Here is a 27,790-nt window from a genome sequence, read left to right on the forward strand (position 1 = left end):
ACCACATCCCCTTCAGCACCTCACTCTCGGTGGTGGCAGGCTGGAACCACCACAGAGACACCAGGTCCACAGACACCAGGTCCACAGATCACCTTCGGTGGTACCATGCTAGAACCACCACAGAGACACCAGGTCCACAGATCACCCTCGGTGGTACCAGGCTGGAACCACCACAGAGACACCAGGTCCACAGACACCGGGTCCACAGATCACCCTTGGTGGTACCATGCTAGAACCACCACAGAGACACCAGGTCCACAGACACCAGGTCCACAGATCACCCTCGGTGGTACCATGCTAGAACCACCACAGAGACACCAGGTCCACAGATCACCCTCGGTGGTACCAGGCTGGAACCACCACAGAGACACCAGGTCCACAGACACCGGGTCCACAGATCACCCTCGGTGGTACCATGCTAGAACCACCACAGAGACACCAGGTCCACAGACACCAGGTCCACAGATCACCCTCGGTGGTACCATGCTAGAACCACCACAGAGACACCAGGTCCACAGATCACCTTCAGTGGTACCAGGCTGGAACCACCACAGAGACTGCAGGTCCACAGATCACTCTTAGGGTTACCGGCTGGAACCACCACAGAGACACCAGGTCCACAGACACCAGGTCCACAGATCACCCTCGGTGGTACCATGCTAGAACCACCACAGAGACACCAGGTCCACAGATCACCCTCGGTGGTACCAGGCTGGAACCACCACAGAGACTGCAGGTCCACAGATCACTCTTAGGGTTACCGTCTGGAACCACCACAGAGACTGCAGGTCCACAGATCACCCTCGGTGGTACCATGCTAGAACCACCACAGAGACACCAGGTCCACAGATCACCCTCGGTGGTACCAGGCTGGAACCACCACAGAGACACCAGGTCCACAGACACCGGGTCCACAGATCACCCTCGTTGGTACCATGCTAGAACCACCACAGAGACACCAGGTCCACAGACACCGGGTCCACAGATCAACCTCAGTGGTACCAGGCTTGTCACCTGGAACTACCACAGAGACTGCAGATCCACAGATACCAGGTCCACAGGTCACTCTCAGTGGTACTGGGCTGGTCACCTGGAACTGTCACAGAGAGACTGCAGGTCAACAGATCACTCTCAGTGGTACCAGCCTGGTGACCCGGAACCGCCACAGAAAGACTACAGGTCCACAGACACCAGGTCCACAGATAATTCTCAGTGGTACCAGGCTGGTCAGCTGGAACCACCACAGAAAGACTGCAGGTCCACAGACACCAGGTCCACAAATCACACTCAGTGGTACCAGGGTGGTCACCTAGAACCGCCACGGAGAGACTGCAGGTCCACAGCAGCAGCTCCACAGACCACGGTCCTCAGTCTTCTCGATGTCCCCGAGACGCGTGGAATCTCAGTGCACGCTCCACCCGTTGCAGGAAGGAAGGTGTCTCAGAGCACGAGGGCAGGTAGACAGATCTTCCGGCAGGAGCTCAGACTTCAGTGATGCCCCCTCAACTCTGCCAAGCCGGCTGTCACTGCTGGAAGTGCTCTGCGGAGCACCCCCATGATCACCCCAAAGTACTTGGGACTGGAACACAAATGGGGTTGTGGGGTCGCACTTTTATACAGCAAAATGAGACAGAAGATATGGATCCACGGTCTGCAACTTCAGACCTGGTTTGGGGGCGGCCATCTGGTCACAGAGCCTTGTGTAGAGTGATGCGTCTCACACAAGGACAGGCTCCAGGCTGGAGCACCCAGGACAGTGGCACAAAGGGCACGGTGTGAATTCTGAAGCTGGTAGCCACCAGTCCCTTGACAGGAATCAGAGGAAGACCACAGGAAGCCCTCACCTAAGACACTCGGAACAGATCTTTGAGCGGGAGGAGGCTGTTTGGATGGACTCTTTAGATGGATCCTCAGACAGGAAGGAGGCTCCCTGGTCAGATCAAGACAAGGAGGTTATTCTCTGGAAAGATGCTAGGCATGGAAGAGGAACTTGGGCAGATCTTAGTTCCAGGTGGAAGATTCTCACGCCACGTCTTGTTACTGGGGACAGGTTCTCTGGATGGAACCTGGTGCCAGAGAGGAGATTCTCTGGACAGATCTTGGTGCCACAGAGGAGGCTTTCTGGACAGATCTCGGTGCCATAAAGGAGGCTTCCTGGACAGATCTCTGTGCCAGGGAAGAGGATCTCTGGACTGATCTCTGTGCCAGGGAAGAGGCTCTCTGGACGGATCTCTGTGCCAGGGAAGAGGCTCTCTGGACGGATCTCTGTGCCAGGGAAGAGGCTCTCTGGACGGATCTCTGTGCCAGGGAAGAGGCTCTCTGGACGGATCTCTGTGCCAGGGAAGAGGCTCTCTGGACGGATCTCTGTGCCAGGGAAGAGGCTCTCTGGACGGATCTCTGTGCCAGGGAAGAGGCTCTCTGGACGGATCTCTGTGCCAGGGAAGAGGCTCTCTAGATGGATCTCTGTGCCAGGGAAGAGGCTCTCTGGACGGATATTGGTTCGAGGAGGAGGCTCTCTGAACGAATCTCAGTTTCAGGGAGGAGGAGATGAGGACAGATCTTGGTGCCGGGGAGGAGGCTCTCTGCACAGATCTTGCGGTTTCCTGGCAGAGGACGGAGCTGTCACAGTGAGGATGGTCAGGCAGGGGCACAGTGATTCTATAATCTCTGTACTCAAAGGTCTGAAAAGCTTTAGAAGTGCAGATAGTGCTGTACCAGGTAGAAGTTAGAGACACATGTGAGGTCCAGATGCCTAGCATGAGGCCAGAGACCACCCACAGCAGAGCTGGGCCAGCAGGTGGCCATAGGAGTCATCTCTGATGGAAGCCAGATGGCCCTCTAAGGAGCAGTACATGGGGCTGGGAGTGGAGGGGACACATACAGCCTCCCAGCTCAAGTTCAGTTGAAGGTACAGGGATTGCCAGGGTCTGATGAGGCATACTGGGGAGGACCACAGACTGCAAGGACATTCCCTTTATTCACCAGAATTAACCAAGAAAATCTGGCACTTTCAGCGCTAATCAAAGCAAACTGCCTCTACTGAGGGCCAATTCAAAAACCCATAAACAGCTTTTGACCACTAGTAATCAGGCCCTGAGGCAGTGCTAGGGACGCCTGGCTGTGGAGGGGACAAATTATACATACAATATCTAAGCAAGATCAGAGGATTTCTACACAGAGGCCTTTCAAATCCTCCAGGGCTGTTCTGGAGTCCAGAAGGCAACCTAAGGGCGTTTGTCCAGCAGCGAGAAGAGGACAGACAGACAAGACATAGAAAAGAATAGCTGTCCAGTAAACAGCATGGAAATGTGTTACTAAGTGGTCAGTACCACCCGACGGTGGTCTCTCAGAAGACAAGTGAAGAGTCACTTCGCCAGCCCTCTAGTAGAGGCCGAGGGAGTTCCCCATCTCCAAAGACCTGTAAACCAACAGAGTAAAGCCATTGCCCCCTTTACCTTCACACAGAGGAGTCCTTTTGCCGCCAGGGCGTCCTCTCCGCTTCCATTGCAGAAGTGGCGGTACTGGGCGGTCAGGATGGGGTAGCGGCTGGCCAGGAAGAGCCCACTGTTGAAGAACTTGAAGTCTGAGCAGCCAAGAGGACCATAGGCTCCGACGTCGTAGAGTATGTGCTCAAAGACTGGACTGAGCAGAGCAGAGAGTCTGTTGGCCGCCCTCTTGTCAAACACTTCCTGAAGGCAGACGAAGTCTGCCCCTGCGGGTATGAGTGGACTGATCTCACAGCGAGTGCTGCGGCCTGCACCTCCATCCCTGCGGCACCATCCCTCTGGCACTACGTGGTTCCCAGTAGACGTGGCCAACTCATCAGAGACCAGGCAGGGGTTATCGTAAGACAGAACCCCCGGTTCGCCAAGGATGTCCTCGAGTTGATTTCTTTCATGGATGGTTTCCTCTACTCGGTCGAAGCCCTCACCCCCCTCCACATGCTCGTCGTCCATGTCAATGGCAATAACCACAGGGTCGACCGGTTGGGTTTCCTGTTCCTCTCCCCTGAACACCTTGCCCTTCATGCTTGCATCACCTTTGTTGAACAGCAAGCCCGGCCTCAACCATGGTGGAGCAGGGCAGGAGGGGTTTATGGCGCCGTACTGTGAAGTGCTCACCATGTCCTGGTTCAGAATCCCTTCTTTAAGAGAGTGAGCATTGGTATGTGCCTGCACCCTGGTGACCCCTTGCACTATGCTTTGGCCTATCGCCGCAGACCTCCTCTGCGTGTGGCACAAGTTACTGAACCTGGCCAGGCCATCGGGTAAAAGGCAGAGATTGGCGCTGACAAAGACGAACGTTCGGCCCTTCTCCGGTGCAGACCACTCCTTCGGGGCGCCCTGCGACTGGTTGTGTCTGTAACTGAAAGGCCTGCGGACAGCCTGCAGGGGAAGCCAGACGATGAAGCCAAGCAGGGCAATGGGCATGGAGAGGACAAGGAGGACAAGAAAGGCTGTGGTGCCCAACACTACTTGCAGTGGATGGAAAGAGCATTGGCGACTCTTCCGTCGCTTCTTCTCCACTGTGGTCTCCATAAAGGAGGAGAGGAAGCGCTCCAGGAACCAGTAGCATGGGAAGATGAGGACCCAGGACACACTGTGCAACCCATGGAGGCATCCATTGGGGAATGGAGACTGCCGAAGGACCATGGTTGCAATGAGAGGTGACCGACACTGGTCAGGTGGTTGGGCAACCTTCATGCGGCGTGTTGGAGGCAACAGCAGCTACAACCTTCCTCCAAGAGAACAAGGTTTTCACTTCAACGACTAAAGTCTGGAGCTGCATGAACTCGGAAGAGGTGGGGTGCAGTCGCTCTGATGGGGTGACTTCTGCAGGTTTCCAAGGATTCAAAGAGCTGGTCTGAGGTGGAGCTCATCTTCATCCCTCGTCATCGTTTTCAAGTGGAGAGTCTGAAACGAGACCAGAAGGCAACACATGGGTCAATGATCAGTTGGCATGAAGACAGCTGTATCACATAGCAAAGAGTGACCTGGGTCCATCAAAAATCTTGTTTAACAAGCACCAAAGAGCCTCAGTGGAACCCCAGACAATACAGACATCTCCTAAAAATCCATGAATGGATCTCAGGGTTCCAGGACCCTGAGGAAAAAGACAAAAACCAATAGGGGACCTGGGCACAGATTGAGAACCCTGTGGCAGAATACCATTCTCAGATTCTGAAAGTTTACCTTTTTAGAGCCACCAGATGGCACACAAAGGCTTTGAAAAATGGAGCTGTTGTCACATCATGTCCAAAGCAATCTGTATAAAAAAGTACCAAGAGGTGTCAGTGGGATATTTAGAGACAGCTCAGTTAAGACAAGGGGGCTTAGGCGTGCTGCCTCTCTGCATGCTGCATCTCCTACATGTGCGTCATACGTCGCTGCACATCCATGCATGCATGAGGTCAAGCTATGAAACTACAGGATGTGTGCATGCACACGTGCTGCTAGCCTCTGGGTTCACTATGTTTGCACCTGTGTAGTCAGGATCTATGCAATGCACGTGTGTTGCAGGTCTCTGGGACGACTATGTTTGCACCTGTGCAGTCAGGATCTATGCAATGCACATGTGCTGCTAGCCTCAGGAATCCCGGTTTATGTTTGCACATGTGCAGTCAGGATCTGTGTAATACATGCACAGGTGCTGTCAGCCTCTGCGATTACTGGAATCTATGCAATGCATACATGCGTGCTACCAGCCTCTGATATCACTAATTATGTTTGCATGTGTGCTGTCAGGACCTATGAAACAAACTCCCACCCACTGCCAGCCTCTATCATCACTATCTGTCACATGCATCAGGATCTATTTAATGTACAAGTGTGCCTCAAGCCTCTACAGTCACTATGTTTGCACATGTGCTGTCAGGACCCATGCAATGCATGCATGCTGCCAGCCTCTGGGATCACTATCTATGTCTGCACATGTTCTGTCAAGATCTATGCAATGCACATGTGGGCTGCAGGCCTCTTGGACCACTATCTATGTTTGCACATGTGCTGTCAGGATCCGTGTATAACATGCACGCGTGTTGCCAGCCTCTGCGATCACTATGTTTGAGATTGAGTTGTCAGGAGCTGTGGAAATCATGCACGCGTGCTGCCAGCCTCTGCGGTCACAATCCATGTTTGCATGTGTGCAGTCATGATCTGTGAATGCAGTGTCTACGCATGCATCTTGCTGTTAGTCTCGGAGATGGCAGTGTTTGTATGCATGTGTGCCATCAGTTTCTGCGGTGCAGTGTGTGTGCATGCACGTGTGCCTTCAGTCTCTGGTATGCAGTGTGTACGCATACATGTGTGCTATCAGTCTCTGGAAAGGCTAGAACTATCCTCGGTCTACATCTCTGTGGTCACTGTATTCTCTTCTATCCTGTGTCTACGTCTCTGTGGTCACTGTGTTCTCCTCTAGCCTGTGTCTACGTCTCTGTGGTCACTGTGTTCTCTTCTATCCTGTATCTATGTCTCTGTGTTTACTGTGTTCTCTTCTATCCGTGTCTACGTCTCTGTGGTCACTGTGTTCTCTTCTAGCCTGTGTCTACGTCTCTGTGGTCACTATGTTCTCTTCTAGCCTGTGTCTACGACTCTGTGGTCACTGTGTTCTCTTCTAGCCTGGGTCTACGACTCTGTGGTCACTGTGTTCTCTTCTAGCCTGTGTCTACGTCTCTGTGGTCACTGTCGTCTCTTCTATCCTGTGTCTACGTCTCTGTGGTCACCGTCTTCTCTTATATCCTGTGTCTATGTCTCTGTGGTCACTGTGTTCTCATCTATCCGTCTCTACGGTCACTGTGTTCTCTTCTATCCTGTGTCTACGTCTCTGTGGTCACTGTGTTTTCTTCTATCCTGTATCTATGTCTCTGTGGTCACTGTGTTCTCTTCTATCTGTGTCTACATCTCTGTGGTCACTGTGTTCTCTTCTATCCGTCTCTACGGTCACTGTGTTCTCTTCTATCTTTTATCTACGTCTCTGTGTCACTGTGTTCTCTTTTATCCTCTGTCTACATCTCTGTGGCCACTGTGTTCCATCTTATCCGGTGTCTACGTCTCTGTGGTAACTGTGTTCTCTTCTAGCCTGTGTCTACGTCTCTGTTGTCACTGTGTTCTCTTCTATCTGCGTCTACGTCTCTATGGTCACTGTGTTCTCTTCTAGCCTGTCTCTATGCTTCTATGGTCACTGTGTTCTCTTCTAGCCTGCCTCTATGCTTCTCTGGTCACTGTGTTCTCTTCTAGCCTGCCTCTATGTCTCTGTGGTCACTGTGTTCTCTTCTAGCCTGCCTCTATGTCTCTGTGGTCACTGTGTTCTCTTCTATCCTGTGTCTACGTCTCTGTGGTCACTGTGTTCTCTTCTATCCTGTGTCTACGTCTCTGTGGTCACTGTGTTCTCTTCTATCTTTTATCTACATCTCTGTTGTCACTGTGTTCTCTTTTATCCTCTGTCTACATCTCTGTGGCCATTGTGTTCCATCTTATCCGGTGTCTACGTCTCTGTGGTCACTGTGTTCTCTTCTAGCCTTTGTCTACGTCTCTGTTGTCACTGTGTTCTCTTCTATCCTGTGTCTACGACTCTGTGGGCACAGTGTTCTCTTCCATCCTGTGTCTACGTCTCTGTTGTCACTGTGTTCTCTTCCATCCTGTGTCTACGTCTCTGCGGTCACTGTGTTTTCTTCTATCCTGTATCTATGTCTCTGTGGTCACTGTGTTCTCTTCTATCTGCGTCTACGTCTCTATGGTCACTGTGTTCTCTTCTAGCCTGCCTCTATGTCTCTGTGGTCACTGTGTTCTCTTCTAGCCTGCCTCTACGTCTCTGTTGTCACTGTGTTCTCTTCTATCCTGTGTCTACGTCTCTGCGGTCACTGTGTTCTCTTCTATCCTGTGTCTACGTCTCTGTGGTCACTGTGTTCTCTTCTATCCTGTATCTATGTCTCTGTCGTCACTGTGTTCTCTTCTATCCTGTATCTATGTCTCTGTGGTCACTGTGTTCTCTTCTAGCCTGTGTCTATATAGCTATGGTCACTGTGTTCTCTTCTATCCTGTGTCTATGTCTCTGTGGTCACTGTGTTCTCTTCTAGCCTGTCTATGTCTCTGTGGTCACTGTGTTCTCTTCTATCCTGTGTCTACGTCTCTGTAGTCACTGTGTTCTCTTCTAGCCTGTGTCTACGACTCTGTGGTCACTGTGTTCTCTTCTATCCGTCTCTATGGTCACTGTGTTCTCTTCTATCTTTTACCTACGTCTCTGTTGTCACTGTGTTCTCTTCTATCCTCTGTCTACATCTCTGTGGCCACTGTGTTCCATCTTATCCGGTGTCTACGTCTCTGTGGTCACTGTGTTCTCTACTAGCCTGTGTCTACGTCTCTGTTGTCACTGTGTTCTCTTCTATCCTGTGTCTACGTCTCTGTGGGCACAGTGTTCTCTTCTATGCTGTGTCTACGTCTCTGCGGTCACTGTGTTCTCTTCTATCCTGTGTCTACGTCTCTGCGGTCACTGTGTTCTCTTCTATCCTGTATCTATGTCTCTGTGGTCACTGTGTTCTCTTCTTTCCTGTATCTATGTCTCTGTCGTCACTGTGTTCTCTTCTATCCTGTATCTATGTCTCTGTGGTCACTGTGTTCTCTTCTAGCCTGTGTCTATATATCTATGGTCACTGTGTTCTCTTCTAGCCTGTGTCTATATATCTATGGTCACTGTGTTCTCTTCTATCCTGTGTCTATGTCTCTGTGGTCACTGTGTTCTCTTCTAGCCTGTCTATGTCTCTGTGGTCACTGTGTTCTCTTCTAGCCTGTCTATGTCTCTGTGGTCACAGTGTTCTCTTCTATCCTGTGTCTACATCTCTGTGGTCACTGTGTTCTCTTCTAGCCTGTGTCTACGACTCTGTGGTCACTGTGTTCTCTTCTACCCGTCTCTATGGTCACTGTGTTCTCTTCTATCTTTTATCTACGTGTCTGTTGTCACTGTGTTCTCTTCTATCCTCTGTCTACATCTCTGTGGCCACTGTGTTCCATCTTATCCGGTGTCTACGTCTCTGTGGTCACTGTGTTCTCTTCTATCCTGTGTCTACGTCTCTGTGGTCACTGTGTTCTCTTCTATCCTGTGTCTACGTCTCTGTGGTCACTGTGTTCTCTTCTTTCCTGTATCTATGTCTCTGTGGTCACTGTGTTCTCTTCTTTCCTGTATCTATGTCTCTGTGGTCACTGTATTCTCTTCTATCCTGTATCTATGTCTCTGTGGTCACTGTGTTCTCTTCTAGCCTGTGTCTATGTATCTATGGTCACTGTGTTCTCTTCTAGCCTGTGTCTACGACTCTGTGGTCACTGTGTTCTCTTCTATCCGTCTCTATGGTCACTGTGTTCTCTTCTATCCTGTGTCTACGTCTCTGTGGTCACTGTGTTCTCTTCTTTCCTGTATCTATGTCTCTGTGGTCACTGTGTTCTCTTCTATCCTGTATCTATGTCTCTGTGGTCACTGTGTTCTCTTCTAGCCTGTGTCTATGTATCTATGGTCACTGTGTTCTCTTCTAGCCTGTGTCTACGACTCTGTGGTCACTGTGTTCTCTTCTATCCGTCTCTATGGTCACTGTGTTCTCTTCTAGCCTGTGTCTACGTCTCTGTGGTCACTGTGTTCTCTTCTATCCTGTGTCTACGTCTCTGTGGTCACTGTGTTCTCTTCTATCCCTGTCTACGTCTCTGTGTTCTCTTCTATCCTTTGTCTCTATGGTCACTGCGTTATCTTCTAGCCTGTGCCTATATCTCTGTGGTTACTGTGTTCTCTTCTATCCGTCTCTACGGTCACTGTGTTCTCTTCTATCTTTTATCTACGTCTCTGTTGTCACTGTGTTCTCTTCTACCCTGTGTCTATGACTCTGTGGTCACTGTGTTCTCTTCTATCCGTCTCTATGGTCACTGTGTTCTCTTCTATCCTGTGTCTACGTCTCTGTGGTCACTGTGTTCTCTTCTTTCCTGTATCTATGTCTCTGTGGTCACTGTGTTCTCTTCTATCCTGTATCTATGTCTCTGTGGTCACTGTGTTCTCTTCTAGCCTGTGTCTATGTATCTATGGTCACTGTGTTCTCTTCTAGCCTGTGTCTACGACTCTGTGGTCACTGTGTTCTCTTCTATCCGTCTCTATGGTCACTGTGTTCTCTTCTAGCCTGTGTCTACGTCTCTGTGGTCACTGTGTTCTCTTCTATCCTGTGTCTACGTCTCTGTGGTCACTGTGTTCTCTTCTATCCCTGTCTACGTCTCTGTGTTCTCTTCTATCCTTTGTCTCTATGGTCACTGCGTTATCTTCTAGCCTGTGCCTATATCTCTGTTGTCACTGTGTTCTCTTCTATCCTCTGTCTACATCTCTGTGGCCACTGTGTTCAATCTTATCCGGTGTCTACATCTCTGTGGTCACTGTGTTCTCTTCTAGCCTGTGTCTACGTCTCTGTTGTCACTGTGTTCTCTTCTAGCCTGTGTCTACGTCTCTGTGGGCACAGTGTTCTCTTCTATCCTGTGTCTACGTCTCTGTGGTCACTGTGTTCTCTTCTATCCTGTGTCTACGTCTCTGTGGTCACTGTGTTCTCTTCTTTCCTGTATCTATGTCTCTGTGGTCACTGTGTTCTCTTCTTTCCTGTATCTATGTCTCTGTGGTCACTGTGTTCTCTTCTATCCTGTATCTATGTCTCTGTGGTCACTGTGTTCTCTTCTAGCCTGTGTCTATGTATCTATGGTCACTGTGTTCTTTTCTAGCCTGTGTCTACGACTCTGTGGTCACTGTGTTCTCTTCTATCCGTCTCTATGGTCACTGTGTTCTCTTCTATCCTGTGTCTACGTCTCTGTGGTCACTGTGTTCTCTTCTTTCCTGTATCTATGTCTCTGTGGTCACTGTGTTCTCTTCTATCCTGTATCTATGTCTCTGTGGTCACTGTGTTCTCTTCTAGCCTGTGTCTATGTATCTATGGTCACTGTGTTCTCTTCTAGCCTGTGTCTATGTATCTATGGTCACTGTGTTCTCTTCTAGCCTGTGTCTACGACTCTGTGGTCACTGTGTTCTCTTCTATCCGTCTCTATGGTCACTGTGTTCTCTTCTAGCCTGTGTCTACGTCTCTGTGGTCACTGTGTTCTCTTCTATCCTGTGTCTACGTCTCTGTGGTCACTGTGTTCTCTTCTATCCCTGTCTACGTCTCTGTGTTCTCTTCTATCCTTTGTCTCTATGGTCACTGCGTTATCTTCTAGCCTGTGCCTATATCTCTGTGGTTACTGTGTTCTCTTCTATCCGTCTCTACGGTCACTGTGTTCTCTTCTATCTTTTATCTACGTCTCTGTTGTCACTGTGTTCTCTTCTATCCTCTGTCTACATCTCTGTGGCCACTGTGTTCAATCTTATCCGGTGTCTACATCTCTGTGGTCACTGTGTTCTCTTCTAGCCTGTGTCTACGTCTCTGTTGTCACTGTGTTCTCTTCTATCCTGTGTCTACGTCTCTGTGGGCACAGTGTTCTCTTCTATGCTGTGTCTACATCTCTGCGGTCACTGTGTTCTCTTCTATCCTGTGTCTACGTCTCTGCGGTCACTGTGTTCTCTTCTATCCTGTGTCTACGTCTCTGTGGTCACTGTGTTCTCTTCTTTCCTGTATCTATGTCTCTGTCGTCACTGTGTTCTCTTCTATCCTGTATCTATGTCTCTGTGGTCACTGTGTTCTCTTCTAGCCTGTGTCTATATATCTATGGTCACTGTGTTCTCTTCTATCCTGTGTCTATGTCTCTGTGGTCACTGTGTTCTCTTCTAGCCTGTCTATGTCTCTGTGGTCACTGTGTTCTCTTCTATCCTGTGTCTACATCTCTGTGGTCACTGTGTTCTCTTCTAGCCTGTGTCTACGACTCTGTGGTCACGGTGTTCTCTTCTATCCGTCTCTATGGTCACTGTGTTCTCTTCTTTCCTGTATCTATGTCTCTGTGGTCACTGTGTTCTCTTCTATCCTGTATCTATGTCTCTGTGGTCACTGTGTTCTCTTCTAGCCTGTGTCTATGTATCTATGGTCACTGTGTTCTCTTCTAGCCTGTGTCTATGACTCTGTGGTCACTGTGTTCTCTTCTATCTGTCTCTATGGTCACTGTGTTCTCTTCTAGCCTATGTCTACGTCTTGTGGTCACTGTGTTCTCTTCTATCCTGTGTCTACGTCTCTGTGGTCACTGTTCTCTTCTATCCCTGTCTACGTCTCTGTGTTCTCTTCTATCCTTTGTCTCTATGGTCACTGCGTTATCTTCTAGCCTGTGCCTATATCTCTGTGGTTACTGTGTTCTCTTCTATCCGTCTCTACGGTCACTGTGTTCTCTTCTATCTTTTATCTACGTCTCTGTTGTCACTGTGTTCTCTTCTATCTTTTATCTACGTCTCTGTTGTCACTGTGTTCTCTTCTATCCTCTGTCTACATCTCTCTGGCCACTGTGTTCCATCTTATCCGGTGTCTACATCTCTGTGGTCACTGTGTTCTCTTCTAGCCTGTGTCTACGTCTCTGTTGTCACTGTGTTCTCTTCTATCCTGTGTCTACGTCTCTGTGGGCACAGTGTTCTCTTCTATGCTGTGTCTACGTCTCTGCGGTCACTGTGTTCTCTTCTAGCCTTTGTCTACGTCTCTGTTGTCACTGTGTTCTCTTCTATCCTGTGTCTACGTCTCTGTGGGCACAGTGTTCTCTCCCATCCTGTGTCTACATCTCTGCAGTCACTGTGTTCTCTTCTATCCTGTGTCTACGTCTGTGTGGTCACTGTGTTCTCTTCTATCCTGTGTCTACGTCTGTGTGGTCACTGTGTTCTCTTCTATCCTGTGTCTACGTCTCTGTGGTCACTGTGTTCTCTTCTTTCCTGTATCTATGTCTCTGTCGTCACTGTGTTCTCTTCTATCCTGTATCTATGTCTCTGTGGTCACTGTGTTCTCTTCTAGCCTGTGTCTATGTATCTATGGTCACTGTGTTCTCTTCTATCCTGTGTCTACGTCTCTGTGGTCACTGCCTTCTCTTCTAGCCTGTGTCTACATCTCTGTGGTCACTGTGTTCTCTTCTAGCCTGTCTCTAGGTCTCTGTGGTCACTGCGTTTTCTTTTAGCCTGTCTCTACGTCTCTGTGGTCACTGTGTTCTCTTCTAGCCTGTCTATGTCTCTGTGGTCACTGTGTTCTCTTCTAGCCTGTGTCTACGACTCTGTGGTCACTGTGTTCTCTTCTTTCCGTCTCTACGGTCACTGTGTTCTCTTCTATCTTTTATCTACGTCTCTGTGGTCACTGTGCTCTCTTCTATCCTCTGTCTACATCTCTGTGGCCACTGTGTTCTCTTCTAGCCTGTGTCTACGTCTCTGTGGGCACAGTGTTCTCTTCTATCCTGTGTCTACATCTCTGTGGTCACTGTGTTCTCTTCTATCCTGTGTCTACATCTCTGTGGTCACTGTGTTCTCTTCTTTCCTGTATCTATGTCTCTGTGGTCACTGTGTTCTCTTCTAGCCTGTGTCTATGTATCTATGGTCACTGTGTTCTCTTCTAGCCTGTGTCTATGTATCTATGGTCACTGTGTTCTCTTCTATCCTGTGTCTACGTCTCTGTTGTCACTGTGTTCTCTTCTAGCCTGTGTCTACGTCTCTGTGGTCACTGTGTTCTCTTTTATCCTGTGTCTACGTCTCTGTGGTCACTGTGTTCTCTTCTAGCCTGTGTCTACGTCTCTGTGGTCACTGTGTTCTCTTCTATCCTGTGTCTACGTCTCTGTGGTCACTGTGTTCTCTTCTAGCCTGTGTCTATGACTCTGTGGTCACTGTGTTCTCTTCTATCCCTGTCTACGTCTCTGTGTTCTCTTCTATCCTTTGTCTCTATGGTCACTGCGTTATCTTCTAGCCTGTGCCTATATCTCTGTGGTTACTGTGTTCTCTTCTATCCGTCTCTACGGTCACTGTGTTCTCTTCTATCTTTTATCTACGTCTCTGTTGTCACTGTGTTCTCTTCTATCCTCTGTCTACTTCTCTGTGGCCACTGTGTTCCATCTTATCCGGTGTCTATGTCTCTGTGGTCACTGTGTTCTCTTCTAGCCTGTGTCTACGTCTCTGTTGTCACTGTGTTCTCTTCTATCTTGTGTCTACGTCTCTGTGGGCACAGTGTTCTCTTCTATGCTGTGTCTACGTCTCTGCGGTCACTGTGTTCTCTTCTATCCTGTATCTATGTCTCTGTGGTCAATGTGTTCTCTTCTAGCCTGTGTCTATGTATCTATGGTCACTGTGTTCTCTTCTATCCTGTGTCTACGTCTCTGTGGTCACTGTGTTCTCTTCTAGCCTGTCTATGTCTCTGTGGTCACTGCGTTCTCTTCTAGCCTGTCTCTACGTCTCTGTGGTCACTGTGTTCTCTTCCAGCCTGCCTCTATGCTTCTATGGTCACTGTGTTCTCTTCTAGCCTGTCTATGTCTCTGTGGGCACAGTGTTCTCTTCTATCCTATGTCTACGTCTCTGTGGTCACTGTGTTCTCTTCTATCCTGTATCTATGTCTCTTTGGTCACTGTGTTCTCTTCTAGCCTGTATCTATGGTCATTGTGTTCTCTTCTAGCCTGTCTATGTCTCTGTGGTCACTGTGTTCTCTTCTATCTGTGTCTACATCTCTGTGGTCACTGTGTTCTCTTCTATCCTGTGTCTATTTCTCTGTGGTCACTGTGTTCTCTTCTAGCCTGTAAACGTCTCTGTCATCAATGTGTTCTCTTCTAGCATGTGTCTACGTCTCTGTGGTCACTGTATTCTCTTCTATCTGTGTCTACGTCTCTATGGTCATTGTGTTCTCTTCTAGCCTGTCTCTATGCTTCTATGGTAACTGTGTTCTCTTCTAGCCTGCCTCTATGTCTCTGTGGTCACTGTGTTTTCTTCTATCCTGTGTCTACGTCTCTGTGATCACTGTGTTCTCTTCTAGTCTGTCTCTACGCTTCTATGGTCACTGTGTTCTCTTCTAGCCTGTCTCAATGTCTCTGTGGTCACTGTGTTCTCTTCTAGCCTGTGTCTATCCTTCTATGGTCACTGTGTTTTCTTCTATCCTGTGTCTACGTCTCTGTGATCACTGTGTTCTCTTCTAGCCTGTCTCTACGCTTCTGTGGTCACTGTGTTCTCTTCTAGCCTGCCTCTATGTCCACTGCATTCTTTTCTAGCCTGTCTCAATGTCTCTGTGGTCACTGTGTTCTCTTCTAGCCTGTCTCAATGTCTCTGCGGTCACTGTGTTCTCTTCTATCTGTGTCTACGTCTCTGTGGTCACTGTGTTCTCTTCTATCTGTGTCTATGTCTCTGTGGTCACTGTGTTCTCTTCTATCTGTGTCTACGTCTCTGTGGTCACTGTGTTCTCTTCTGTCCTGTATCTATGTCTCTGTGGTCACTGTGTTCTCTTCTAGCCTGTCTCAATGTCTCTGTGGTCACTGTGTTTTCTTCTAGCCTGCCTATATGTCTCTGTGGTCACTGTGTTCTCTTCTAGCCTGTCTCAATGTCTCTGTGGTCACTGTGTTCTCTTCTAGCCTGTCTCAATGTCTCTGTGGTCACTGTGTTCTCTTCTAGCCTGTCTCAATGTCTCTGTGGTCACTGTGTTTTCTTCTAGCCTGCCTATATGTCTCTGTGGTCACTGTGTTCTCTTCTAGCCTCTCTCAATGTCTCTGTGGTCACTGTGTTCTCTTCTAGCCTGTCTCAATGTCTCTGTGGTCACTGTGTTCTCTTCTAGCCTGCGTCTACATCTCTGTGGTTACTGTGTTCTTTCCCAGTAGAGAACATTGGTGAGACGTTATTGGCAACAAATATTGGTCCTGGAGGCTAGGGCATGGAATCAATCAACATGTTCTGGTCCAGGGTACCCTCGCGAGTGATGGTGAGTTTTCACATAACATAACATATTTGGCTTACAGAGGATTAACCTGCTGGTTTAAGACTTGAGTTGCCGAAGTTACACTAGACGTGGCGACGAGGACCAAAGGATTTGGGGTGGGGTATTAAAAAAAAAAGTAAGGGCCTATGGCGAGATCCCAGCACCACAGAACTCCTGCTGCTTGTTTGTGATGGCTACAAGCTGGGAAAGAAACTGTCAGAAATGTATCCCACAATATTTACTGGGTGTAATGACAATTACATTGAACTTGCTTTAAGCAGTGCACTATGCTAAAATGCAATGCCAAACCAAAAGTGCAGAAAATTTAGAATATTCCAATAAAGGTGAGAAAAGAAGTGAGGGCTGAGTGGGAAAAGGTTGGGCAGTTGAGGTCATAGACCAGTGGAATCAGCTGGTGATTGCCACCATTTGTTGTTGCAAGACACGCCAGTGGCAAAGTAATAGTTTGTGTCGACCTACAAACTGACTAAGACTATTGTCATTTCATAGGTTCCCTTTAATAAATATTTTGGGGATGTTACATTGGTGAAGGATGGATGTTGGTTTAGCACAGTTGATGTGCCTGAGGCGGAACATCGGATACCACTGCACCCAGACAATCGCTAACAAACCTTATTAACCCTGAGGGTTCCTTCAGGTTCAGGAGAATGCCCTATTGCTTGGAGTCAGCAGCTGCTGTGTTACAGAACTTGATAGATTAAATATTTAAGCTGGGACGTGTGTATTTTATACTTTCAAGATGACGTTCTGATCAGGGAAAAACGAGAGCAGAACATGAAAAAAACCAAAAGATTCAAGAAGGCTTCAGTTTGATCTATTGCGGAACAGAAAGGTGTGATGGTTCAGTACAGCAAAGGCAAGCAAATGAAACTGCGACCTACCAGAGTCATTGATGGACTTGGCCCTCTCTGCAGTCACTCAAACTTTTTACCTTCATCCTCGTAGTTCTGAACCTGTTTTTGTTGGCTTGTAGGATCCTGTGCACTTTACCACTGTTAACCAGTGCTAAAGTGCTTGTGCTCTTTCTTTTAAACAGGACAACACTGGTTTATAAGTAAGTGGCATATTTTTTTACTTGCAAGTACCTAGTAAAGTGCACTACATGTGCCCAGGGCCTGTAAATTAAATGCTACTAGTGGGCCTGCAGCACTAACTGTGCCACCCACATAAGTAGCCCCTTAGCCTTGTCTCAGGCCTGCCATTGCAAGGCCTGTGTGTGCAGTTTCACTACCACTTCGACTTGGCATTTAAAAGTACTTGCCAAGCCTAGAACTCCCCTTTTTCTACATTGAAGTCACCCCTAAGGATGGCCCTAGGGAACCCATTGAGCAGGGTGCTATGTAGGTAAAAGGCTAGACATGAACATGTGTGTTTTATATGAATTGGTAGTGGAAAACTTCTTAATTCGTTTTCCACTACTGTGAGGCCTGCGCGTTTCATGGGATAGCATTAGGGCTACCCTCATATACTGTTTGAGTGGTAGATTATGATCAGAAAGGGGTAACCAGGTCATATTTAGTATGGCCAGAATGGTAATAGACAATCCTGCTTATTGGTGAGGTTGGATTTAATATTACTATTTTAGAAATGACACTTTTAGAAAGCATTTCTCTGCACTTAAAACCATCTGTGCCTTACAGGCCATCTCCAATGAACGTCTGGTCTGGGCTGGTTGACAGCTCCCTTGTGCATTCAACCCAGACAACCACAAACACAGGACACTCAGTCACATCTGCATTCATCTGTATCCTGAATTGGTCTTCCTGGGCAGGAAGGGTGGAGGGCCTGACATTTACATTTCAAAGGCTAGTGGCCTGCCCTCACTCAAAAGGACTGATTACCCCACTCTGGGACCCTAGCAGACAGGAATGAATTGAAAAGGGAACTTTTTCACTTCAAAACCACTCTTTGAAGTCTCCCCCACTTCAAAGGCATTTTTGGATATTTAAACTAGGCCTCTGACTCCAACAACTCAAACATGTCTGGACCTACAACTGCACCATGTCAAGAGGAACTCTCTGGCTGCCCAAAGGACTCATTTGGACTGCTTTGCTCAGAAGTACTGCTGCCCTGTTGGCCTCTAACTCTGCTGAGAAGGACTTTGCCTTCCCCAAAAGTGCTCTTCAAGGGCTTGGATTGAGCTTGCCTCCTTTTTTCTGAAGTCTCTGGGCCAAAAAGACTTAGTGGGCCATTATGAACACGGCAGGAAACTCTGCCATGTCCATGCTGGCGGTCTTATCCTTGTTCCGAATATGGCGGTTCAGACCACCATGCTGGAGGCGGTATTTTACTCCACCGCCGGCATGACGGTCAGAACCGCCATGTTCGCAATGAGGGCCTTAATCTCTTCAGGAAACTCCTTGTGCGCCGAAAATCGATGTAGCACCTGACGTAAGTGACACAAAGCCTGCATTGCAACCGAGAAATCGCCGCACAGCTAAAGGGAACGATGCAGCCCCGACTGGAAATTCAATGCAGAGCCTTCCTTGTGACTGGAAATTTGATGCATTGCCTACGGGATCAATACAGCACCTGTGCCTTCTTCCAGCGCATCAAAGATGTTTCCCGCATTATCCCTGGGCATCAAAATATCCCTGCACCGCAGTGAGGAACCAAGACTGCATGCCGAACAATTATGCAAACCCTTTGCAGCGTGGAAAGAAATGACGCATCGTCTGTGTCGTGTCAGAACATTTGATGCAACACCCAATTATTCCACACATCTCCTCCTCTGCGGTCCCTGCGTGTTGTTATTTTTTACATATACCAGGTACTGTAACAACATCCTTATTCCTAAGGATTAAATGGATTATTGGATCTTTGCCGGTTTTACCTTATTTTAGTCAGATAAATATTATCTATTTTTCTAAACCTGTCTGGTGTATTTTTGTGGTGTTTTCACTGTGTTACTGTATGATTTATTGCACAAATACCTCACCCATTACCTTCTAAGTTAAGCTTGAGTGCTAAGTGCCAAGCTACCAGAGGGTGGGCACAGAATCATTTGGATTGTGTGTGATTTAACCTGAGTAGGGATTGTGGTCCCTAGTTGGACAAGGGTGTATACCTCTGCCAACTAGAGACCCCCTTTCAAACATTGATGATGAGTGGGATGTGGTGTGTAGATGCTGTGAAAATGTGTTGGTGCATTGCATGTTGAATGGGGATGGTGAGAGCATACAATGTGTGGGGTATTGAGAGTGGATATGGTGACCATGTGATGATTCGTGGGATGTTGAGTGTGGATGCTGGGAGACTGCAAAGGTGCATTCAATGTTGGTGTCTGGTGATGGGTGAAGCCTGGGGGAGGAGATCATAACTGAAGAGAGAGCGAACCTCTAACAGTGCCCATCAGTCTGTGGTTGTGAGGTAAGGGAATCTACCTGAGTGGCTCCAGACAGAGATGTAAGGACCGTGTCCTCCATCTACTACACACCCCGTGCAGACACCCTGGCTTCAGGACAGAGAGCGATGGTGAGAGACGTGTGCCTGTGTGGGGTGTGCAGATGTGTGAGTGAGATAGACCAGACCAAACCAGGCAGAGCTCCTCCTTGCTGTGTTTTTATACTCAGGATGGAGAGTGTTGATCAATCTGCTGTTACCTGTATTTCTTGGCATTGGTCTACACAGGCCTCAGTGCTAAGGTCAGGCGATGAGACATGCCCTGCCACCTCCTCAACCTTCCGGATACAGAAAGGGCACTAGCCCAAGGTGTCTACCCTGGCCACCTCACATGCCATGAGAGGCAGAAACACTTCTGCATTGAGCCCTGTGCAGGGTGAGGCATTAAGGAGGGGGCTGGGAGACCTCATCACAGAGGCTGTGCTCCCCTCCCCCCACCACAAACACACCCTAGCCCAGGGCTCTGGAACAGGTGAACAAGCTCGGCTTCACTCCAAGCCCAGAGGTCCCTGGACAGATAGGCCAGCAGGAGTGGGTTCTTCACAGAGTCGGGACCTGAGGCCAAAGCTCTGGATTAGTCGGGGTGGGGCACTGCCAAGACCAGATTCTAGAGACAAACAAGCTTCTGCCCAGTTCTACTGATGAACAAACACATGAGAAGGGAGAGAAACTGAACTCACAGAGAACAACTATGGAGACGTGATGATATCTACGAGAGACTCTGGACCCTGAATGTAGCTGGAAAAAAAGATCAGCTGTCCGGCAGGAGCCTACACAAGGCAGCTTCAAGGGAAATCAAGACCCGCTGATGAGCTTCAGAGAAACAACAACAATGCTACCTGCAGGATCTCCCAGAGAACACCACACCTGCCACAACACAGCCCCACTACCTGCCAGATCTCCCAGACCCCACCACTTACCTGACATGACACATCCCCACTACCTACCAGATCTCCCAGAGACCACCACAAACCTACCATGACACGGCCCAACTACCTGTCAGATCTCCCACAGACCACCACACACCAGCCAAGACACCCTCTCTACCCAAGAGGAAGCAGGCAGAGGAACACAAGACTACAAATTGTGGTGTACTGCATGCATGGCACAGGAGGCAGGACCCTACCCACCTGCAACGTCACAACTCAAGGCATGGCTTCTGAGTCCACCACACACCTGCCATGACAGAGCTCCACTATCAGCCAGGTCTCACAGAGACCACCACATACCTGCCACGACACAGGCCCACTGCCTACCAGATCTCCCAGAGACCACCACACATCTGCAATGACACAGGGCCACTACCTGCCAGGTCTCACAGACGACCAACACACACGTCATGACACAGCAAGCACTACCAGCCAGGTCACAAAGAGACCACCACACACCTTCCATGACACAGGCCACTGCCTGCCAGATCTCGGAGAGACTGCTACACACCAGCCATGACACAGCCCCACTTCCTGCCAGATCTCCCAGAGACCACCACACACCTGACATGACACAGCCCCACTACCTGCAAGATCTCCCAGAGGAGCACTGAGGCATCTGCCATGTCACAGACCCACTACATGCAGGATCTCCCAGACACCACCACACCTGCCACAACACAGTCCCACTACCTGCCAGATCTCCCTGAGACTATCACAAACCTACCATCACACAGCCCAACTACCTACCCGATCTCCCACGGACCACCACACACCAGCCATTACACAGCCCCACTACCTGCTAGATCTCCAAGAGGCCACCACACACCTGCCATGACACAGCCCCACTACTTACCAGGTCTCGCAGAGGACCACCACACACCTGCCATGAAACAGCCCACTCTCACAGAGGACCACCACCCACCTGCCATGACAAAGCCCCACTACCAGCCAGATCTCCCAGAGACCACCACACACCAGTCATGACACAGCCCACAACCTGCCAGATCTCCTAGAGACCACTACACCCGCCATGACACAGCCCTACTATCTGCCAGATCTCATAAAGGACCACCACACCTGCTATGACACAGTCCCCCTGTACCTGCCAGATCTCACAGAGACTACCATACACCGGACATGACAGAGCCCCACTACTAGCCAGGTCTCTCAGAGACCACCACACACGTGCCATGGCACATCCCACTACCTGCCAGATCTTACAGAGGACCGCCACACCACCTGCTGGATCTCCCACAGACCACCACACAACTGGCATGAAACAGCCCCACTACCTGCCATATCTTCTAAAGACCACCACACTCCTGCCATGACACAGCCTCACTGCCTGCTATGACACAGCTTCACTACCTGCAAGATCTCCAAGAGGAGCACAGAGGCATCTGCCATGACACATTACCACTACCTGCAGGATCTCCCAGAGACCGCCACACATGCCACAACAAAGCCCCACTACCTACCAGATCTCCCAGAGACCACCACAAACCTACCATGACACAGGCCAACTACCTGCAAGATCTCCTACAGACCACCACACACCAGCCAAGACACAACCCCCACTACCTGCCAGATCTCCCAGAGGCCACCACACACCTGCCACCACACAGGTCCACTACCTACCAGATCTCCCAGGCGATCACTAAGGCACCTGTTCTTCTCGTCCTGTGCACTGACTGCATACTTGTTTCTTGAGTTCAGGTAGTGGGGATGTGTGTTTGTGGGTTTTATTGGATGACATACTTCAGTCTTCATATTACTGTGACTGCTGCTGTGGTATTTGTGGAATGCTATGTGGTGATGTCATTGTGGGAGTGTTCCATGTGCTGGGGGAGGGGAGTGCTGTGATGTCATTGTCGGAGTGTTCCTTGTCCTGGGAGGGGAGGGGTGCTGTGATGTCATTGTGAGAGTTTTCCAGATCCTAGGTAACTGTTGTGATGTCACTCTCTCGGTGTTGCATGTCCTTGGAGGGTGGGGCTGTGTTGTAATGTCATTGACTCAGTGTTGCATGTCCTGGGGAGGGTGTGCTGTGATGTCATTGTCTCAGTGATCCATGTCCTGTGAGGGTGTGCTGTGATGTAATTGTCTCAGTGTCCAGAAAGCACTAGTACTCTAGGACCCAACAGTACCAACCACAGACACTGGCCAGAAACCACCAATACTCTAGCACCCAACAGTACCAACCACAGACGCTTCCCAGAGACCAGAAAAAAATCTAGGACCCAACTGTACCCACCACAGATGCTGCATAGAGACCACCAAATACTCTAGGACCCAAAAGTCTTCACCACGGATGCTGCCCAGAGACCACCAAATACTCTAGGACCCAACAGTCTTCACCACGGATGCTGCCCAGAGACCACCAAATACTCCAGGACCAAACACTACTCTCCACAGATGCTGCCTGGAGACCAACAAATACTCTAGGACCCATAAAGTACCCACCCAGACACTGCCCAGTGACCACTAGTACTTTAGGACGCAACAGTACTCCTCACCGACGCACGACACACATAGCCACAAGGAGCTCCTCAACATCATGAAGGAACTCTCCAACCCCAGCTCCAACGACATCTCAAGACCTCTGTGACTCCATAGCCTCATACTTCCACTGCAAGTCTGCAGACATCCACAACAGCTTCAGCACCCAGACCCCCCTGGCAACCACCAACACCACAGATTAATCGCCGACCAACCTCCTGCTCTCCTGGATCCCCATCAACGACAAAAACACCATCAAAATCATGAACACCATCCACTCCGGCTCACCATCTGACCCCTGCCCTCACCACATCCTCAACAAAGCAAGCTCTGTCATCGCACCCCAAATATGGATGATCATTAACAGCTCCTTTGAGTCCACCACCTTCCCGGAAAGGTGGAAACACGCTGAGATCAACGCCCTCCTCAAAAAACCCAAGGTGGACCCAAAGGACCTCAAGAACTTCCAGCCTATCTCCCTGCTCTCCTTCCCGGCAAAAGTCATTGAGAAGGCCGTGGGACAACTAACCCGCTTCCTCGAGGAGAACTGCACCCTGGACCCTTCCCAATCCGGATTCCGCAGCAATAACAGTATCGAAACTGCCCTCATCACCGCCACCGACAACATCAGAACCATACTGGACGACAGCAAAACCGTGGCCCTCATCCACCTAGACCTCTTGGCCGCGTTTGACACCGTCTGCCACCACACCCTACACTCACGCCTCAGCAATGCAGGAATCCGCGACAGAGCCCTAGTCCGGGTCACCTCCTTTCTCACCGGCAGAACCCAGAGAGTCCGCCTCCCCCCATTCCGCTCGGAGGCCACCGAAATCATCTGCAGCGTACCCCAGGGTTCGTCCCTCAGCCCGACCCTCTTTAACGCCTACATGGCCCCGCTCGCTAACACCACCCGATCCCACAACCTCAACATCATCTCAGATGCCGATGACACCCAGCTGATCCTCTCCCTCACCAAGGACTCATCTTAGATTCCTCATTATCCATGACCCAGCAAGTCAACGCCATCTCCTCCTCCTGCTTCAACACCCGCCGCATGCTCCGAAAGATCTACAAATGGATCCCCCCCACCTCAGCGCCTTGAGACCCTCACAGGTGAGTAGTGCGCTTTACAAATTTCTGATTGATTGACTGACCGACACTGCCCAGAGACCACCAAATACTCTAGGACCCAAATCCAATTGTTCGGGTTCTCATTGGTACCTTACGCAGATGACACTCAAATCGTGGACTCTCTAACAGCGTGCAGTTCACAGGGGAGAGCTTCATAAATGGTATGTCTGCGGCCAGTGACAGGGTGGGACGTCACAGTCTTAAACTGAATTCATCAAAGACTGAAGTGCCTCTACTTGGAAATAATCCCTCATTTTGGTTCCCAGATTGGTGGCCACCGGGCATGGGCCTCCTTCCCTAACCAGATAATAAGGTGAAGAACACACAGTGCCCAGTAACCACCAGTACCCCCCACTGACACTCGGCAGAGACCACCAGTACTCTAGGACCCAACAGTACCTACCACAGACACCAAGCAGAGACCACAGTACTCCAGGACCCAATAATAACCACCACTGATGCTGCCAAGTGACCACCAGTACTCCCGGACCATAAAGTACCCACTAAAGACAATGCCCAGTAACCACCACTACTCTGGGACCCGACTTTACCCACCACAGACACTCAGCAGAGACCACCGGTACTCTTGGACCCAACTTTACCCACCACTGATGCTGCGCACTGACCACCAGTACTCCAGGACCATGCAGTACCCATCGCAGAAACTGAGCCGAGACCACCAGTACTCTAGGACCCAACAATAACCACCACTGATGCTGCCAAGTGACCACCAGTACTCCCTGACCATACAGTACCCACTACAGACACTGCCCAGTAACCACCACTACTCTGGGACCCAACTTTACCCACCACTGATGCTGCACACTGACCACCAGTACTCCAGGACCATGCAGTACCCATTGCAGAAACTGAGCAGAGACCACCAGTGCTCTAGGACCAGACAGTACCCACTACCGACACTGCTTCAGGACCACCAAATATTCTAGGACCCAACAGTACCCACAATGCACGCTGACACAGAGCAGAGACCACCAGTACTCTGGGACCCAACTTTACCCACCACAGACACTCAGCAGAGACCACCGGTACTCTTGGACCCAACTTTACCCACCAATGAAGCTGCGCACTGACCACCAGTACTCCAGGACCATGCAATACCCATCGCAGAAACTGAGCAGAGACCACCCGTACTCTAGGACCCAACAATAACCACCACTGATGCTGCCAAGTGACCACCAGTACTCCAGGTCAATACAGTACCCACCAAGGACACTAAGCAGAGACCACCAGTACTCTAGGAGCTAACAGTACCCACAACTGATGCTGCCCAGTGACCACCAGTACTCTAGGACCCAACAGTACCTACCACAGACACCAAGCAGAGACCACAGTACTCCAGGACCCAACAATAACCACCACTGATGCTGCCAAGTGGCCACCAGTACTCCAGGTCAATACAGTACCAACCAAGGACACTCAGCAGAGACCACCAGTACTCTAGGAGCTAACAGTACCCACAACTGATGCTGCCCAGTGACCACCAGTACTCTAGGACCCAACAGTACCCACAAAGGACGCTGCTCCTGGAGCACTGAGTGTTTCAGGAACACAAGAAGTCTTACAAACAGCAGAGTCCGACCTGAGGGACTTTAAATCCGCTTTAGAGGCGTCAGTGTCTCTGGGAACAAAGAGCCCCAGGGGCAGAACATGTGAATACTCACTCGGGAGCGTGTGGTGTGGACAACTACATACATGTGGATAAAAGCATGAGGGGCCGACAAACCAGCCCCCCAGGATCGGGAGGGGGTGGGAAGAGCAGCCGGGGGGGGGGGGGGGGGGGGGGAGGGGGCGTTGCGTTACACCCCCCCAGTAGATGCATTACCTTATAACTAGTTGGGTCCCGGTGCTTTCAGTCAGATCTCAGTCCTCAAACATATTGGTTATTTTACAGAATATTGGGGTTCCTCTCTTCGCATCCTGGCACCCCGCATTCCTCTCCCTTCTGCCGCCCCTCTGCCCCCCGCGCACCCCATATTTTCACAACAGGTGCCCCTGGCAGCAGCCCAGAGGCGAGAGCCCGGAGCAGGGCATGCTCTGAACTCATTCACAGAAGACCCCTAATATGTAAGGGGACAAGGGGTCTCATCTGGAGCTGGGGGGCTCTGTCCCTCACCGCACCCGTCCGCCAAGATCTGCACCACCCCCAAGGGTTTACTGGTCTATCTGCTTCCGCCTTGAGAAAGCTGCCAGGCGCAGAGAGGCCACAGAATGAATAGGTGGATTGAAACCGTGCAGCACAAGAGGCCACGGAATGAATGGGTGGATTCAAACCGTGCAGCACAAGAGGCCACGGAATGAATGGGTGGATTGAAACCGTGCAGCACAAGAGGCCACGGAATGAATGGGTGGATTGAAACCGTGCAGCACAAGAGGCCAAGAATGAAAAGGTGGATTGAAACCGTACAGCACAAGAGGCCACAGAATGAAAGGGTGGATTGAAACCATGTAGCACGAGAGGCCAGGGAATGAATGGGTGGATTGGAACCGTGCAGCACGAGAGGCCTGGGAATGAAAGGGTGGATTGAAACCGTGCAGCACAAGAGGCCACGGAATGAATGGGTGGATTGAAACCGTGCAGCACAAGAGGCCAAGAATGAAAAGGTGGGTTGAAACCGTGCAGCACAAGAGGCCACGGAATGAATGGGTGGATTGAAGCCGTACAGCACAAGTGGCCACAGAATGAATAGGTGGATTGAAGCCGTACAGCACAAGTGGCCACAGAATGAAAGGGTGGATTGAAGCCGTACAGCACAAGAGGCCAGGGAATGAATGGGTGGATTGAAGCCGTGCAGCACAAGAGGCCACGGAATGAATGGGTGGATTGAAGCCGTGCAGCACAAGAGGCCACGGAATGAATGGGTGGATTGAAGCCGTACAGCACAAGTGGCCACAGAATGAAAGGGTGGATTGAAGCCGTACAGCACAAGAGGCCAGGGAATGAATGGGTGGATTGAAGCCGTGCAGCACAAGAGGCCACGGAATGAATGGGTGGATTGAAGCCGTGCAGCACAAGAGGCCACAGAATGAATGGGTGGATTGAAGCCGTGCAGCACAAGAGGCCACGGAATGAATGGGTGGATTGAAGCCGTGCAGCACGAGAGGCCACAGAATGAAAGGGTGGATTGAAGCCGGAAGCGCTGATGACGTTGCTGGGAGACAACAGAAAGGACAGAAAACACCTGCAGAATCCAAGCCCCTTAGACACCATCCTTAGAAATCATTCCTGCTGGAGCGCCTTAACCTAGGGCGCGGCGCTATGTGAGGACGGAAGAAAGTTAAGAACGGCTGAGAGACAAGGTGGGCGTGGCAGGGAGTGTTGTGTGTGCTGAGTATTGTGCAGTGTGAGTGGAGCAGGCATGCCTGGGAGGGTGGGCGGGGCAGGGAGTGTTGTGTGTGCTGAGTATTGTGCACAGTGTGAGTAGAGCGGGCATGCCCGGGAGGGTGGGCGGGGCAGGGAGTGTTGTGTGTGCTGAGTATTGTGCACAGTGTGAGTAGAGCAGGCATGCCTGGGAGGGTGGGCGGGGCAGGGAGTGTTGTGTGTGCTGAGTATTGTGCACAGTGTGAGTAGAGCAGGCATGTCTGGGAGGGTGGGCGTGGCAGGGAGTGTTGCGTGTGCTGAGTATTGTGCACAGTGTGAGTAGAGCGGGCCAGGCATGTCTGGGAGGGTGGAGGTGGCAGGGAGTGTTGTGTGTGCTGAGTATTGTGCAGTGTGAGTGGAGCAGGCATGCCTGGGAGGGTGGGCGGGGCAGGGAGTGTTGTGTGTGCTGAGTATTGTGCACAGTGTGAGTGGAGCAGGCATGCCTGGGAGGGTGGGCGGGGCAGGGAGTGTTGTGTGTGCTGAGTATTGTGCACAGTGTGAGTAGAGCAGGCATGCCTGGGAGGGTGGGCGGGGCAGGGAGTGTTGTGTGTGCTGAGTATTGTGCACAGTGTGAGTAGAGCGGGCCAG

At 50.2% G+C, this 27,790-nt stretch overlaps 1 protein-coding gene across 1 annotated transcript in view; it reads right to left on the minus strand.

Moving 5' to 3' along the window:
• The window catches only part of LOC138252759 (sphingomyelin phosphodiesterase 5-like), a 192,215-nt gene that overhangs the window by 133,211 nt on the left and 31,214 nt on the right, over window positions 1-27,790 (minus strand). Inside the window, exon 2 of the mRNA XM_069205765.1 lies at window positions 3,456-4,913. Coding sequence (XP_069061866.1) covers window positions 3,456-4,703 — 1,248 coding nt within the window. The 5' untranslated portion in view covers window positions 4,704-4,913. The remainder of the gene's footprint in view (window positions 1-3,455; window positions 4,914-27,790) is intronic.

The sequence above is a fragment of the Pleurodeles waltl genome, chromosome 1_2 (genome assembly GCF_031143425.1).
Source record: "Pleurodeles waltl isolate 20211129_DDA chromosome 1_2, aPleWal1.hap1.20221129, whole genome shotgun sequence".
Taxonomy (NCBI): domain Eukaryota; kingdom Metazoa; phylum Chordata; class Amphibia; order Caudata; family Salamandridae; genus Pleurodeles; species Pleurodeles waltl.